This window comes from Delphinus delphis, chromosome 3 (genome assembly GCF_949987515.2).
Source record: "Delphinus delphis chromosome 3, mDelDel1.2, whole genome shotgun sequence".
NCBI classification, from domain to species: domain Eukaryota; kingdom Metazoa; phylum Chordata; class Mammalia; order Artiodactyla; family Delphinidae; genus Delphinus; species Delphinus delphis.
Genome location: NC_082685.1, coordinates 158,786,366 through 158,803,598, shown reverse-complemented (window position 1 = coordinate 158,803,598; position 17,233 = coordinate 158,786,366). Strand labels below are relative to the sequence as shown.

At 45.8% G+C, this 17,233-nt stretch overlaps 1 protein-coding gene across 1 annotated transcript in view; it reads right to left on the bottom strand.

The window, feature by feature from the left end:
* Positions 1–17,233, bottom strand: part of MYO10 (myosin X) — a 219,594-nt gene that overhangs the window by 12,797 nt on the left and 189,564 nt on the right. Inside the window, exons 23-32 of the mRNA XM_060009646.1 lie at positions 16,509–16,742; positions 16,124–16,169; positions 14,518–15,384; positions 13,113–13,236; positions 9,452–9,695; positions 6,285–6,380; positions 3,554–3,647; positions 2,792–2,847; positions 1,052–1,194; positions 600–794 (exon numbers count right to left, since the gene is read on the bottom strand). Of these exons, the coding sequence (XP_059865629.1) occupies positions 600–794; positions 1,052–1,194; positions 2,792–2,847; positions 3,554–3,647; positions 6,285–6,380; positions 9,452–9,695; positions 13,113–13,236; positions 14,518–15,384; positions 16,124–16,169; positions 16,509–16,742 (2,099 nt within the window). The remainder of the gene's footprint in view (positions 1–599; positions 795–1,051; positions 1,195–2,791; positions 2,848–3,553; positions 3,648–6,284; positions 6,381–9,451; positions 9,696–13,112; positions 13,237–14,517; positions 15,385–16,123; positions 16,170–16,508; positions 16,743–17,233) is intronic.

Below are 17,233 nucleotides of genomic sequence, written 5' to 3'. Positions count from 1 at the left end.
TCCAGGTGTTCAGACACCAGCCGAAAGTGGAATGGAGTGACTACAGTAAAGAAATACATGAGTATTTTTTGGAATGGAGGAACTGTATTTCAAAAGCACAAAATCACGACTAGCAACAAAAAATCAAAATAAACAACCTAGAAACACCTTTTCTAATACCGAAAGGGAAGAAAAAATCTTACGTGACCGCTTTTTATTATGCTAGGTTATGTTCACCGACAGTCAGGGTTTACCTTTTTAGGCTGCATTATGACTCTCACGGTACAACGGTGAGAAAGACAAAAACACAGGCATAGAAAAATAAGGCTTCCTGTAGGAGAACTTCTGTCTGTTTACATCTCCTTGCCCTTAGAAGAATCTTTCTGCAACCCAATAAATCAGGACCCCTTTACTATGGTTTACATATCAAGTGTTCACATAGCTAACCACGGACAGCCTCAAAAGATAAATCAGCAAAAGAGATTTTTTTGGGGGGGGCGGGGAACGTAAACACCCCAGGTAGGAAGCTCACTCCTTTGCTCCGAGGAAACCCACACCTCCTATGACCGGACAGGCCATGTTTCAGGCCCAGCCAGTCCTGAGCACACCACACCGCTTACCTGTCTCTTTGAAGATCTTCTCGTCCGGCGGGACGACTGAACAGAGGCTGTTGAGGACCAGGGTGCCCAACTTCAGAGCATTCTTCTCCGAGCTCTTGTAGTAATCCAAGGAGTTGTGGGTTAGCACAAACCACCGTTTCTTCAGTTTCAGTGAAGACATCTTCGGACTGTTTTTCACTTCTTTGTGCAACCACCCTGGAAAGAAAGAATGAAGGGTCAGCTCAAAACTAGGATGAGGAACTTCACATACCAGGTAACGATTTGCACCCGGCTTACAAATGGGTCGGATTTCTATATATCTGCTACAAACGGCCACGAACATTTCTTATTTGATGATTTTTAACAATGTCAAGAGGCAAAATGACTCAGAAAAGTGGCTCAAAACGGAAACGTGGCAGATATCCGTGTAAATGAAAACGGGACTCCAAGTAAAAAAGCATCGGTGGCATCACCTCTCACTATAAATTCCTGGCCCTCCACTCTGGTGTCCCCCTTGGATCTCTGCAGCAGTGTTATCCAGTGGTGCATCTCCTCCGGCGTGTCTGCGTTGCAGTGAAGCACCCGGTTGGCCGTGATGATCACAAATGAGTTGGGTCTGAGCAGTGGGGCGAGAAGGAAGCAAAACCTCTTAGCTCCACTGGAATCACCACCTCCGTCTGACCCAAGACAAAATGCCTTTTCCCCAGCTTATGGGTCACAGGGATAAAAACGGCAGTGCTATGTGTAGTTTACGTTAAGGCAAACCTTGCTCATTTCTGTAGGATTTATTTTATGCCTCATTAACCTTTAAACCTGGAGCAACACATTCTGAAGGTCCTGGAAGGGAAAACATTTCTTAATGCTGAACTTTCCAGATGAAATTCAGTTCCAGGAAGGCTAACTAAGGTGACTGCGAGGGAAAATTTTTTTTTGATGCCTCTCCAAAGTAAATTTCTTCCTGCCTCTGGGTATGGCTTTGGATAATATTTCTGGGGGTGGGTAATGCAACGTCAGATACCAGTAACAGGAGGTCAGTAAATAGGTGTAAGTGGAACATCTCATCCGCTTGATTATGCCTGGTACAAAGAGCCAGCTGAGTCCATGCCTTCAACGCAATCTGACAAGGGTGCATTTCCCAGGCAGGGATAACCTAATAATGGAAATTTACTTTCTCCTGCATCTCTTTTTAGCTGGCAATGCCCTGAGTCTCTCATAGGCTCTTAAACAAGATTTTTCTGTAGTTGGGAAGGAAGAAAGGTGAGCACTTGAGGAAGAGGGAAAAGCCTGGGTAGGGATGGAAGGTTCTCGCGTGGATCGTCAGGTGCCCAGCCTGCCTGATGTAGGGGTTTAGGAGGAGGGAGACGCAGATCAGAACTTGACTGTCAGAACAAGCATCTGGGCTTTAATCACTGACGTGACACACACGTGTTAAAGGTTCCTGAGCCAGGTATGAGAAGGTGTAGGGTGACTAGTAGAAACAAAGAATCTACGGTTCAGGAGACCCTTCGTCAACGGTGGGGTGATGGACACCCCGGAATTCTCACTCGGCCCAGGAGACACTATTTTTGTTGTCAATTTGAATACATTTCTATTCTCTCTCTAAAGCTATGTCACTGAAGGCAGAAGTCAATTTTGATCCGTACTCAGAATTCCCAAGCTGCAAAGCAAAATAGAGATGGGAAAGACGAAGGTCACTGGGTACAGAGACCCCCGAGACCGTCACCGAGGATGATCTGCCTTCAAAAAACAGAACCAAACACATGCTATTCTAAGGGCACAGGTAAGGGAGGCATGTCAAGGAAAATAAATGTTTGTGGTTTAATTTATTACTATTCCACATATAAATTACCATCAAAATCCTTTTCAAATTCATTATTAAATTTTAGAAAGGGGAACTACACCCACCCCTGTGCTGGGATACAGGCATTTTCATCCTGCATGAGCCCCAAGTCTGTCCCTGTATGGCTGTCTAAATTAGGTTTCCAAGGTCTCCCCTACTCCTGACCCCTCCAACCCGCCGCACTCCAAAGACACCCAGAGAGGAAGACTGCGGATGAGGTCAAACTGGGTACCAAGAAGGAAGTCTCTGATTGCTGGGGTTGACCAGGTGGGAACACACAGCCTAGAGTCATTCCCCAGCCCAGAGCACAGAGCCTGTGGGTGCACGCAGGTACCCAGCAGTTACTTTTGTTAAGAGTCACACCTGAGCTTACCTATCAGGGCTGTCCGAGGCGCACACAGAATCAATTAGCCCCACATCCAAAGTACCCTGGAAAGAAGTGAAAAGCAGAGACACTGAGAGAACCATTCAAGTATAGCACACATCATGATAACACCCCGAGATGATGACTCTCTAAACAGGCAAACAAAAAAAGCCTCCTTTGTGTGTTCACTGCAAAATAGTAGTTATCTAAGGAAACGTCCCCCTTCATTCAGTACAGCCAGCCTCTAGACAGGGCAAAATCTGCAGTCCATTCATTAAATAAAGTATAAACGAATCTTTCTGTCTTGTTCCTAAAATACTTTCAGTGAAGGGTGTTTACAAACTTCTTTCAATCATACAACTTTTCTGATTTACACTATGATCTATCATCGAATTTTGTAATTGTGAGAAAATCAAACTATCTCTGAAATATGATTTTGTGGCTCTGTTTACGTGCCTGGGATAGAGTGATGTCAGAAAGAATACAATTTGGAATTCACTATATCCTTTGGAGAAAAGTGTAATGGGCTTCCACGGTTTCATAAAAATTGGAATTTTTTTTGAGGTGGGAGAATAGTAATCTCTTACTACTTACAATCTTCTATAATTTACTCTCTTTTTCTATATGATTTTTAACCAAGATGTTCCCGTTTCTCTCTTTAATTATTATAATATTTCTTCTTTTTTTTTTTTTTTTTAAAAAGACTGTCTACAAATTCCCAGTCCCCTGTGGCAGGATGCCTCCCTCCACACCCCACCCAGGCTCACGCACCACGGCGTTCTGCGGGTTTGCCTGTTCATCATGCATCTCCCGAATCTCCTGGTCCGTGGATGCGTGGACCTGACTCAGCACGCTAAACCACTGGCTGTGGGGAGGAGAGAGCAATAGTCAAGGGGTGGCCAACCTCCGCATGCAATACGGTGACACCCTTCTCCACATCCTCTGGGAAAGCGACATCCCCTCTGAGCATCCCTCTGGCCCCAAGGACCTCAGTAGACATTTAATAATGATGATGGTAAGTTCCTAGAGAAATTGGCAGCAAAAAATGAAATCCTCAGTTCTACCCACGCACTTAGATCAAGGGTCTTTACTGAAGACATTATTTATAACCTAGGGAACATTCAAGTGCCTTCTCAATTTTAAATTCCGAGGTAAGAAGCCCAATGTAAGAGCATCATCTCAGGGTGGCCACTGGATGTCTATTTTCCCTGCTCATTTCCAGGTGGGGTTTCCAACCATCTGATAGGATTTCCACTTAAGTGAATAAAACCACAGGAGAGCTGGAAATAGAAAACAACTGCCTGGAGTAGAAAGTAGAAAATTATTTTGACCAGAGAATCCTTCTATCTTCATTTCAAATGAGTTTTCTCACTTGCAGCCACATTAGAATCAGATAATAAGAGAAAACATGTCAACTCCAGAAAAGTCAAGCAGAACGAAAGTCATGATGTAACTAGAAACACAATACGTGCTTGAGGAAAATGACCATGGATATCCATCCGTCTGTGTCAGTGCATCCATCCATCGTTTATTAAGCAACTAAAGTGAGAGGTACCAAATGTGAGAGAGATGCTAGGACATCCTTCTCCTGGAGGGGGCTAATCAGACACATATACACGCTCCTATAACTAAGGCAGAGGAGAAAGTACTCGGTACCCAATGGGATATTTAAGTAAAAAATTAGTACCTATATTTAAAGGTAAGTCATGTAAGATACTTACAGCAAAGCACTAAAATCTATCTCCTGTGATTCCTGAAGGAGCAAGATGTAACCAAGAGCTTGAAAATACTCAACATATACAGACTCGTAGGGAGACCAAGGGAAACATCTTAATATGAATTGGTTCATCACTTCTGGTTAACCCAAAGGCAAGACTTCAGTCATTGCTTTATAAAGCTCAAAAATATCTGAAATCAGACACTGAACAACACAAACCTTCAAAATGCAGGCCACATGGGATCAGACACACACACACAGCCACATAAAATCTGCTGTGCTTTCCATCTGTACAGGTAACCTCCTTAATACAAATCTCACCCCTTAAGTGCAACTTGAAATCTGAAAAGGAATTTGTAAAAATGTGTTCCCCTGGTCAGGGCAAAAAGTCCTTGGCTAAAATATTCCAAATGTTAAATTTAGCAGGTTCATTATGGCACGAAACAGACAGGACAGCTGGGCCTATAATTCAGCTGTAAAAGCTGTGGGCATTCCCTGGACCACAAAAAACCACACGTGGTCTCTAGGAGTCCCAGACTGAATGATGGGGCTCCAGCTCCAGGTCTGCTTGTTTTTCCAGCTTGTGTCATAATTTATGGATCCAAGAGGGGTTTTAGTTTGTTCCCATGGGAAGAATTATTTTCTTTGCCCTTAATGCTGCTACCATGGTGTTATATCAACACAGAAACATTCAAAGGGCAAGGGGTCGGTCGTAAAGGCCCCGAGAACTCACTAGAAGATTCTAGTGGTTTTTCTGAGCTGCAAAGTGAAGAAGACAGGCCAAAGGATCTCAGCCTCATAAATCAGAAGGTATTTTCTGGCGTTGCTCAGAGCGGATGACAGGCATCTCCAACGTGACCCCATACACCCCCAGGGCAGCAGGAACAGAGACAGATGCTCCACTGCGTGACCCTGCCACGCATCACACGGAGAAGCACACACCAGCTCTTCTTAATTCTGTGCCACATCCCAGCACTGCGATGGAAACCAAGGTCCAGAAAAGTCGGACAACTTGCCCCAGCCAATGAGGGACACCACTGTCCTCCGAGCTCAGTCAAAAATCTAAGCTCCTTAAGAAGCTTCGTGCCTCCATTCAATAGAATTGACCTTGCGTTACTTTACAGATTACACTACCTTTTCTCTGTACCTCAGTCTCCTATTCTGTAAAACTGGATAACGGTGATACCCTCTATAGGGTTGTTGTGAGAATGAAATGAGTTAACATATGTGAAGCATTCTGGAACACTGCCTGCAATACAGTAAGTTCCCTGTGTTAACTATCTCTTCCAGCCGACGGAATTCTTCACTATCAAGGCCTTAAGCACCCTCCCAACGCCACAGTCCTAGCATTTATTTGAACGGCCAAGGGTTCATGTTCCTGTTTTTTCAACCCTTAAGCAAACAGAAGCTGCTCCCTTTCGAAGCTCAGAAGCTTCCAGAGGGGGGCTTTCAACTGTGTGTAGCAGCACAATGTATATATGCTGCTGGTGACAATAAAAATAAAAGCCTCAGTGTAAGTAACAAGGGGTCTCTCCAGTGGCATGTGAGGCGGGAAATCCGTGTGCTTACTGTACGGAACACAGCCCAGGGAGAGAGTCCCCAGGAGACAAGCACATCCATCTCTTCCGACGCTCAGTTCTTCAACCATCCTAAGAGAAAAACCCAACTAGAAAACCAACTAAAATCTTTTCAGCACCAGGAGGCTCAAGAGTGATCCGTGTGATGTCCGGGCCTGCACAGGAGCGCGGATGTAGTTATGACCAAGTCGACGGCACAGCGCCTCACCTGGCGTCTTCTGGGGATTCAGCGATCAGGTGGAAGGTCCTATCGGTCATAATGATGTCAATCCCGTTTTCTTTGCTGGTGTTATCTATGATCTCCCTGCAAAGGGACACAAGCACCAAACGCAAATCAGGAACACAGAATTCTTAATAAGGGGCAAGAAAAGAAATTTCACCGTAACTGAAAAATCAGATACCAACACTTCCGCCTTGATTTTCTGCTTTTAGAAACGATGAAGACCCTTGTGGCCTCGAGGGGGAGGCAGGCTTTTCTCTCTCCAGAAAGGTGATCCGCTGTGTGTGTGTGTGTGTGTGTGTGTGTGTGTGTGTGTGTGTGTGTTTTTCTAGATCTCAATCCCATCTTGATCTCATCCTAACACTCTCTAAACAACGCTTTTCTCTCTCCAGAAAGGTGATCTGCTGTGTGTGTGTGTGTGTGTGTGTGTGTGTGTTTCTAGATCTCAATCCCATCTTGATCTCATCCTAACACTCTCTAAACAACACTGGAGGTTTAAACTCAGGGCACCAGGTTAAGATCAGGGTAAAACACAAGCAGCTGTTCGGATGGGACCAGAGGTGGTGATCTATTTTGTGAAGAAATGTGCTGGGGATACAGCCAGCTTGCTTTGTCAGCTGAAGTAGTGCAGCTGTTCACAGTTATTTTACAACTACGATATTAAGCAGTCTGGTTAGAAAAAAAAAAGATTGTATGACTTTTTAGCTAGAATCACTGAGATGAGATAAAATATTTTGTAAAAAACCAGGAAGATCAGAATTCAGAGGAGTCTGTGATCTTCCTGGGAGTGGAAGGAGAGAGGTGGCCCCGACTGGCGGTGGGGGTGGGTGATAAGCATGGGAGCCTCTGGAGTAGGACAATAATCCCCAGGGGAAAACTGTCCAGACCACGTCACCCTGGACCAGCCAATCTGCTTCCTGAGAACTCAGCTACCTTGCGTGTAAAACGACGCGGTGTCGTGGCTCTGAACCACAGCGGTCCATCAGAATCCTGGGAAACGTTCAGAAAACCCATGTGGGGCTTCCTAGGGTGGAGCCCAGGGACTTGCATTTATAAAAAGCTTCCCTGGAAATGGGGGAGTGATGATACTACCAGGGCACCAAAAAGAGTCTGGAAATGACAGGATAAATGAGGTGGGAGCTTTAATAATAGATGGTGAGTGAAAGAAAAGATGAAGGGGGTGGTGTATAAATTGAAAGAGACTTGAGCGATCTGTCAGCCAATTAAAAATTATGAACCTTATTTGGATTCTGATTTGAAAAAAGAAACCAACCCAAACCAACAAGAACACTGTCACCGCCATGTATAAGATAACTGGGGAAATTTGAACAATGACCAGAGTTTGGACGGTAGAAGGAGCTCATGTTCCTTTTTAAATGTGATCATGATATTGTGACTATATATTAAAAAAGGTCTTGATCCTTCAGTGTGTACTAAATATTTACAAGTGAAATTATATGACGTCAGGACTTGCTTTAAAAAATGTAGTTTGTAGGAGGGCAGTGCTGGGTAGGGTCACAGATGAAACACCACTGGCCATCGGTGGGCAACCACTGAAAGACGGGAAATGGACACACAGATCTCATTCCAGTCTCCTACCGACGCTTGCCTATGATTGAAATTTTCTATAATAAAAAATATATTTTTTTTATAATAAACTTCAAAATATAAAATAAATAAAAAACTCTTAACGATGGTGAAACCTTAACAACTCATTGCTTTTTCTCTACAGAATGTGACCAACAGCTGAGGAAGGGCTAACACTTCCTTACCTCTGTAATTTTCACAGAACACCTGGAGAATAGGGCTTCATTAAGCATGTGTTTGCTACAGAGTGAGTAGCAAAAGGGACATCCAAAAATACACGGGTGAAATTCACCATCACAATTCTGTCCCTCAGCCTCCTGGCATCTGTGGCCCCCCTCCTACAGGGTGAAGAGAGGACCAACGCAGTATGCAGGGCCAGGGGAGGACTACAGGAGGTACAGAGCTACGCCATGCTGCTGAAACTTGTAGGACTCAGACGCAAACTCCCACAGACTCATCTGACTACGGAGCATGGTTTCCTAAGGAACCTCAAAGGGGCAGCCTTGAAAAGTCTGATACTCTGCTGTCTGCACTTCACAATTGGGCCTTAAAATTAAATACAAAGAAGACTTTCTTCCCTTGAGTAAACTTTCCGCTTTCCAATGAATCATTTTCTAAAGTTTCTAAGGCTGGCTGAGCAGGAACCATATGTCGTTTTCAGGTCTACGACTTCAGGAGTTAATTTGGTCTCTCAAAGCTTATTTTTACCCGTGTGCTGAAAATGGATGGTTGCTCAGTTTGAGTGGGGTGTGGCTAATAAATTCTATGCTTAGTATCTAATTACCCAAGAAAACAAGCTGCCCCTCAATTCCCAACATTTTCTGGAAACCTCACTTAATTTTTAGCAAATAGGCCCTCAGTGGTTCAATGCTTTGGTTCTATAAGAAGGTGGCACAATGGAATTCCCCAGAGGTCCAGCGGTTAGGACTCAGCACTTTCACTGCTGTGGGCCTGGGTTCGATCTGAGGCCAGGGACCTAAGATCCCACAGGCTGAGCGGTATGGCCAAAAAAAAAAAAAAAGTGGCAGAAAAAGGGGGTGTGTTGGATTCAAACACCAGCTCTGTTGCTCTCATTGTTGGGTATGAAGAGGCTAGTATACCCAACAAAGGTGGAAGACAAATGATTCATTTCACACACCTCCCGACTGGCTGTCTGCTCCCAATTTAGCCATCTGTTGGCTACAGCTGGGCTTGGAGAAGAATTAAAAGTGATAGATTGACCCATAAAAGGATGACAAGATGCTCAACCAGTCGCTCAATACCCACACCACGATTCCTGTGGACCGCCAATGACATTTCCAAAGAGCTAGTTTTATGTCCAACTAGCATCTTATAACCCAGAGCTGAATGTCTGAAAATTCACAAAAAGTGAATTTCACAGACGAAGTTTGACTTCCCTGATTTCCTAATAATTCAACCCACTGAAAGGAACGATGAGGACGCACCGAGTACCTCTTACAATCTACTGCTTCAAAGAACTTGCCCCAGACAGCTTGTAGGCAGGGACTTAACTGATGAAGCAGCCCCGAGCCCCGGTCAGCAGCCCTGGCCAGGGCTCATCAACATACTTGGCTGTCCGGACTTCCACGGTGCCCTTGAGCTTTTCCTCGCTGTCATTCTCAAAGTACATCAGCTTGGCCTGGCGGAGGACGAACCAGCGCTTCTTCCAGTTTCTCCTGGACAGCGTGGAGGAGCCGCCGCCCTTCTTGTGCAGCCAGCCTTGCTTGAGGGCCTCCTGCTTGGAGCGGAACCACAGGAAGGTTTCGTCCTTGAGGACGCACCAGCGGCGTTTCCAGGTGTTCATGAGGCCACCTGTCTCCCCAGGGTTGGGGAGGAAGGGGTTTAAGAAAATCCGTCATATTGGATCATAAGATCAGTAGGTCTTCAGGTCCAGCCCCTCCTTAACTTTGCCCCAAATGACCCGCCCTCAGACACCCACCGATGACGGGTGAGCGCACTGCTGGGTCGTGTTCAGGGGGCACTGGGCAGGTGTCACACTGGCTTGGCTGGATTACACAAGAACGCTTCCTTTTCTCCAAAGCAGCTCCTACTCACTTAGCTGAGAAATCCTGGGGAGGGGCTTAAAAGCAAGACCAGTCAGGGACTGATACTCTAACCCCGGGTTGAGGCAGGACCACGGACGGGAGGACCACGGACGGGAGGCGGGGGAGAACCGCTTCCATATGGTTGGATCATGCTTCTGTCCAAACACCGCAGGAAGGGGAAATGAGTTTAAAATGTGTCAAAGTTGACACATTCCTTCCTTGTTTAGTCAGTGTGAGGAACAAAATTTATCAGTGACTCCAGAGGTTAGCAATAAACCCTAACTTACATCGGAAAAGAAAAGCATTATCATCTGAAAATGGCTTCTTTGTATAAGGTATAAATTTAGAATACGAGACAAAGTAAGACTCCAAACCAAACTGTGACAGTACCTTAAAAATGAGAATTTAGCTGTAATTTATTTTAGTGGAAAACTTTTTTTGGTGGAGACAAATTAGACAAGGATATACAGACATTATTTCTATACAGAATATATTTCTACTACTCTTCTAGCAGGATAATTTTATTTTAGTTATTCTAGATTCCCCAAGGATGCTCAAAGAGTGACATCTTACAACCATGATTCAAAAATCTGCTTCAACGAACCCACTGAAGAATAAATGATGCATCTACTTCACTAATTATCAAGTGTCCACACGTTATTTTTTTGATCAGCCAATAATAAAGAACATTTAAATGTGGATACTGAAAGTAAGTATAAAGAAAATGCCTTCCTTTTACAGATTAGAAATAAATTTACAACAGACCTTCTAAGATTAATTTTTTCAGTGGTTGCTTCAATGATTACAGATCTCAACTTCACAGTGGAACAGAAGATGCAAAGACAACACTGGTTTCTCTTTGCAGTGCAAGGCGCACTTGCTTCGCTGGCTTTTACAGACCGCTGCCCTTTCTCGTATCTACAGCACTTCCTGCTCACCTAGTTGAGAAGCCTTTGTGATCACACCAAGCGCCAGAGCTGTTTCCTAACAAACAGCAAACTTGCCAGGGGGTACCAGAAGGAAACTGTTTTTTTTTTCCTTCTTGATTTGTGGCTTTAATCTCGGTTTCTCAAAACAAGCCAAGAGGAAACTGTAGTACAAAGTTATCCTATTATCTTATCGTCTTTGGATGATAAAGGTTATTCACAGCTGTTTCAAAGACACAGATCACAACAGTCATCCCAAGAGCCCTCACCCACCAGTCACTCTGCTGCTCTTACGTTATTGATGGGACTCACTCCCAGCCCTGCCCCCCCCAATTCCGGGTGTTCCCTTCGTATTTCATCTAGAGAATTTGATCAACGCTCTTAGTTTCGTGACTGTAAACACCTTTAGTAGTAGTAGGCTGGTGCAAACTCATCTACGTTCACAAAATACAATCTGGTGGTTGGCTAGATTTTCCTTATCATTGGTTTCTTTGAAACTTTTGGTCATAACTTTAAGGCTTTATTAAACATTAAATGGTAATGTATCAGAGATTAAGTGGTGACGCAGTTACACAATAACTCTTTGTTTTATTAAGAGATGAGTGTGCCAAAACTTCGCTTGCTTACCTTCTTGAGCTCTTAATGCTTTAATCTTGGGATTTTAGCGCTCTGAATGTATCTTTACTTTTTCCTAATCTTATTTGTTTTAATCAGACAATTATACAATAAAAGAATGCCATTATAAATAAGAGTGATTTACGGGGAATCTTTGAGCTAACTTAGGGAACAAGATTAATTAGGGGGAGAAGAAAATATATGACTAATAAGAAGCTTTATTTATTCTGAGAAATGCATGAGAAAATCTTAAAATGCTACGATTAGATACTTATTGGGGTTATTAGGTTCTGATTTGTGATTATATTTTTTCCTTCATCCAATGAACACTCGATTATTCGGTTAGAATTTCTCAATCTTTTTCATTCCAACGCTCCTACAAGAATTCCCATCAACCAGTGACCCTGGCCAATAGGAAGCTCGCCCCTAAAAATAAACCTGGAGGGGTTTCTGTGAGCACCTGGGGGATCTGAGGCTGAGAACAGCAGAACTTTGAAAAGCAAATGAATGATGTTAGCAGTTAGACAGACATTGAAGACGGGGGGAAAAAAATGAAAAGGAGAAGACATAGATGAAGAAGAGAAAAAAATATTAAGGGCAAAAGAGATACGAGAAAAGATAAATATGCCAACAGAAGAGAGAAGCAAAGGCAAAGAACAGAAGAAACAGGGAAAGGGAACCCAGAATAAAAAGGTTTTCATGGGGGAAGAAGAAAAGGAAAAGGGAAGAAAGAAAGATGGCAGCAGAAAAGAAAGTGAAGAAAAGGCTCAGAGAAAACATAAAAATCTTGAACCATCTGGGGACAATGGATCTTGTTATCTCTGCCCCATCCCCAAGATTTGGCCTCTTTCCCCTCATGGAGTCGAGGGCCGTGGGAGAAACCAATCCGCTCTTTAGATGATCCGCATAAAACTCCTACCAAAAATTGGTGCTGATTACGGTTTCTCATGATTCCTGTCCCTGATTTGGAAGTCAAGGTCAAGAACATGAATAAGGCATGGGTACAACGTCCTGACTAAGTACTTTTCCAGAAGGAGGATGCTTCAAGGTCTCCAAGTATTAAGGTTCAGTACAGTACATTCGAAGTTTCACAGCAATGCAAAAATATAATTAAAAATTCTAATCATGAGCAAGCGATAGACAGTAGGCATCGCAGGCAGTTTAAGCCAGGGGTGATCCTCTCTCAGATCTTTACTTCCCCATGTATAAGGGTGTCTAATACTCCTGTGGGAGGGAAGAATGCAGCTTCATCATGGTAATGGGCTGCACTAACCCCAGTAGCAACATACATGTGTGTTTGTATGTATGTGTGAGAAAGAGAGAGAGGAAATGATGTAGGAAGGAAGCAAGGAAGGAAGGAAGGAAGAAGGAAGGAAAAGAGCACAGATGTGAGAGAGACATGGAGGCAACAGGGAGAGAGGGACTGAAAGCGGTGACAGTGGTTGCAGACCCTTTGTCCTAACGCTGCATATGGTCTAGTAGGGTCCCCCACATCACACCACCACGGCATCCTCCATCCACCTAAGAGGACCTCACACCAGGTAAGGGGTATGTGGGATAACTTTCTCAGCCCCCCTCCTTCAGCCTCAGCTTCCCATCACTTCACCCCCTAACCCAGGCACCAGGGTGGCTGCAGGTCATACCTTTCATGTACAGGAAGCTGTGGAAGTAAGGCAGCGTGACACAGCTGTACACAGAGTCCCGCCGGTATGAAAGTTCATCGTCCGTATCAAACCGAGAGTCGAAGTCCTCTTCACTATCTTCAAACTGGACCAGGAGAGACAGAGAGAGCCAACAGTGAGCAAAAAGGACAGAAAACAAGCAAAGGAAATGCCCAGCATAGGTCAACACTGAAAAAGTAAAAACAACGGACAAAGAAGCAACACGCTGCTTCGTCACAGTGCAACGGAGTGTGGTCATCAAAAGAATTCAGAATTACAAAATATTGCCTTCTGGTGTCAAACCGTCAGTTGACTTGATACGTAACACGTGAGACATATTTTAATCCCAAGGCTATATATTCAAAGTACAACGCTGCTGTTTAAGCGTACAATTTTAATCAAACCATCCAAGAGTTAATTCCCTTTAAGTTACTGTGCTAAAAATGTCTTCAAGGACTTCCCTGGCGGCGAAGCGGGTAAGAATCTCCTTGCCAACGTACGGGACACGGGTTCGAGCCCTGGTCCGGGAAGATCCCACATGCTGCGGAGCAACTAAGCTCGTGCGCCACAACTACTGAGCCTGCGCTCTAGAGCCCGTGAGCCACAACTACTGAGACTGTGTGCCACAACTACTGAATGAAGCCTGTGCGCCTAGAGCCCGTGCTCTGCAACAAGAGAAGCCACTGCGATGAGAAGCCTGTGCACTGCAACGAAGAGTAGCCCCCGCTCGCCACAACTAGAGAAAGCCCGCGTGCAGCAACGAAGACTCAAGACAGCCAAAATTAAATAAATTAGTTAAAGAAATATATTCTTAAACAAATAAACAAACAAATAAATACAAATATCTTCAAGCCTTAGAAAGGCAAGGGAGTATTTAACGCACAGACAACGGGAAAAAATAAAAGTAAACTATAAATAAATCCAGAAGCTGGAAAGAGCACGTTCAAGCCCTTAAAGGTTCCTCCCTTACAACATCACGTCCTGCAGCGGGCGGGTGAAGCTACCGTCAGGAAAGGTCTCTGAAGTGCCCCTGGCAAGTCGCGTTCCAGTTTAGGGCGGGTCTCATTTCCCAACCTGCTGCAAAGCCAGCACAGACACAGCCAGAGCCTCCACTGAAAATGCCAGTTTTCTTAGGCTTTGGGCAAGACGCAGTTCTGGGTTTTGCGTTCAACCTCCAACAGGCACCAATTTCCACTTACTTGTGTGACGATAGCTTTTGGCAAGAGAGAGGGGTTTAAGGCCACCTTAAGAGCCTGACTTTGGAATCCTGGCCCGTTCTAGGGGGGATGTCTTCATCCAAGGGATAGTGCAATGGGGGCGAGGACGGCAGACAACTTCCACCGCAATGCAGGCAAATCGGGGCCCCGGGAGGACAGCGGGTACTCACCGAGGACTGGGCCCCCTCCGAGCTGAAGCGGTAGGCCCCCGAGCTGTTGTACGTGCCCACGGAGCATCGGTAGTCTGGGGACCACTGGCTGCTGTAGGAGTTGGAGAAGGTCACGCTGCTGCCGGAGGTGACGGCCCCGTCCTCGTAGTCGTCCTGGTCGTAGTTGTAGTCGTCGTCCGGGGAGGGCAGGCCCCCAGGGGTCTGGGGCATGCAGTAGGTGGGCTCCCCAGAGGAGGAGTCGTGCTCCGAGGGGGCCAGCAGCACGGTGCTGTCGGGGTCGGGGCTGGTGGGCACCACGGTGTCGTTCATGTAGGGGTCCTCCTCCGAGGATTCGTCGCTGGTCCGGATGCCACTGGTGCGCTGGTCCGAGTGGCCGTGCTCGCTGGGGTTGGGCGAGTCCTTGAAAGCGTCGTCGTCGGCCTCAAAGCCCTCGTCCACCTCCTCCTCCGGGTAGGGCTGGCTGAAGTTGAAGTTGGGCTTCTCGCCGCAGGCACCCTCGGCCAGGTCGGCCCGCACGCCCACAGACCCGCTCCCCACCGACAGGGAGCGCTCGATGTTGCGGACGCACTCGTCGATCTCGTCGAAGTTGAGCGACTCCAGGAACTCCTGGGCGGCGCGGCAGGCTTCGTCCTCCAGCCGCCGCAGCTCCTCGTCCCGCAGCTGCTGCAGCTTCTGCAGGGAGGCCTCGGTCAAGGACAGCTCCTGGCGTTCCTTCACGCGCTGCAGGTCCTCGATTTCCTTCTCCAGGCGCAGGATCTCTTCCACCTGCTTGTTCTCCTTCTGCTTCTCCAGCTCCTGGGTCAGCTCGGCCTCCCTCTGACTCTTCTGCAAGGCTTCCTGTTCCTGCTGCTTCCTCGCTGCTTCCTCCTGGACACAGAGGAAGGAAGGGGTCAGGTCAGGAAGTGACACTATGGAGAGTGCGGGCAGCGACCCTCCTTTGGGATGAGATGTGCTTGCCGGGGGCTGAACTGCATCCCTCCCTCTCCCAAATCGCTCTGTGAGGCCCCAACCCCCAGTCCCCTCGGGATATGTCTGGATTTAGAGCAGGGCCTTTAAAGAGATGATGAAGTTACAATGAAGCCGTGAGGTAGGGCTCTAACCCAACTGACTGGTGTCCTTATAAAGAAGAGGGGATTGGGACACACGCACGGGGCACTGGGGAAGCAGGTACGCAGGTGCAAGACCACGTGAGGACGCAGCAAGTTACAGAGAGAGGCTTAAGAAGAAACCAACCCTGCCAACACCTTGATCTTTAACCTTTAGCCTCCAGAATTGTGAGCCAATCAATTTCTGTTGTTTAATCTGCCCAGGCTGTACTACTTATGTTATAGCAGCCCGAGCAAACTAATATAGTGATTACACTGGTCTAGAGCTATCATGCCGTCGTGATTCACACTGAAACCTTAAGACATTCACACACTTTTACCCAATGTAATGGGTTAGAAACTGTAGCATAAACATCTCCTCTAAAATTCTTCCTCCTGTATATTTATTTTAGCTTTGAATCCTTCTCCCTACATCTTTACTTTAGTTTCAAATCACTGAGGCAAAGTGTTTGAACTGGGAAAGTAACAGACAAGATGTCATGTGTCGCGGCATTCTTCACCTGTTGGGCGCGGAGCTCAGCTTCTCTTCGTTCCCTCTCTCTTTCTCTGAAAACAGTCAAGAAAAAAAGACAGTGAAAATAGACGAAAGCAATGAAAAAAATCCGACCCCCGCTTTTCAGAGAGCGAACTTTTTAACAGAAGCTTTGCAAAAGACAACTTAGAAGTGTGAAGGAGGGATACGGTCTCTTCCTTTGGCAATACACCTATTCTTTGCCTGAATAAAAATACCACAAAACTGGGTCTTCAACGCCGCTAAGGAATTTTATCTGAGCCACGAAGCGTTATCGTTTCAAACTGCAGGTTCCTGCGAAGCTGGATATAGAGCATAAAAACACCAGAGGTGTCCTCCTGTCTGTTTCATCCGAGCCAAGAAAGGTCCCATACCTTTCCTCCTCCTCCCGCTTCCTCTTTTCTTCTTCCGCCCGTTTCCTCTTCTCCTCCTCTGCCCGTTTCTCTGCCAGCAGCTGTTTGTAAACTCTGCGGGCAATCTGACCTCGGAGTTGCTTCTGGAAAACCACGGCTGCTTTTCTCAGGTGCAAAAACCTCCTCCTCAGAAGGAATGCTCTGTAATTCTTCTGTATAATCACTACACAATAAAGGACCTTCTTGTATTGCTTTCTGAAAATGAGAACAGAAAATAGCACAACAGAATAACTGTGGAGGTAATGAGGCTTCGAGCTCTTTACACGAGTTTACGTTAATGTTACAAGACAAGACAGCAGGACCTCGTTTGGGGCTGATCCGCTCATAACGGAGACTCATTATAGGGAGCCGACAAGGAGGCCCTTGTGGGCAAAACAAAACAGAAGAAAAACAAAAGAATAACAACAAACGAAACTCAAGCAAGACCCTAGCATCATGTTGGCTAAATAAACACATCACTCCTAATACTGACTTTGAAAAGTCCCGGCAGGAAGTTGGGCTGTAAACAGAACCAAGAGATGGGATATATTTTCCTGTCCTTATGAGGAAAAAAAGCAAAGGATTTGCCACAGCAGGACGGCTGTGTACTTGAGAAAATGTAACGTACTGTGACGAGCAAGGGTTCGGGTGGCCCGCAGGTCCGCAGAGGAGGAAAGAACTCAGACGCACAGGAAAAGAACCTGCCT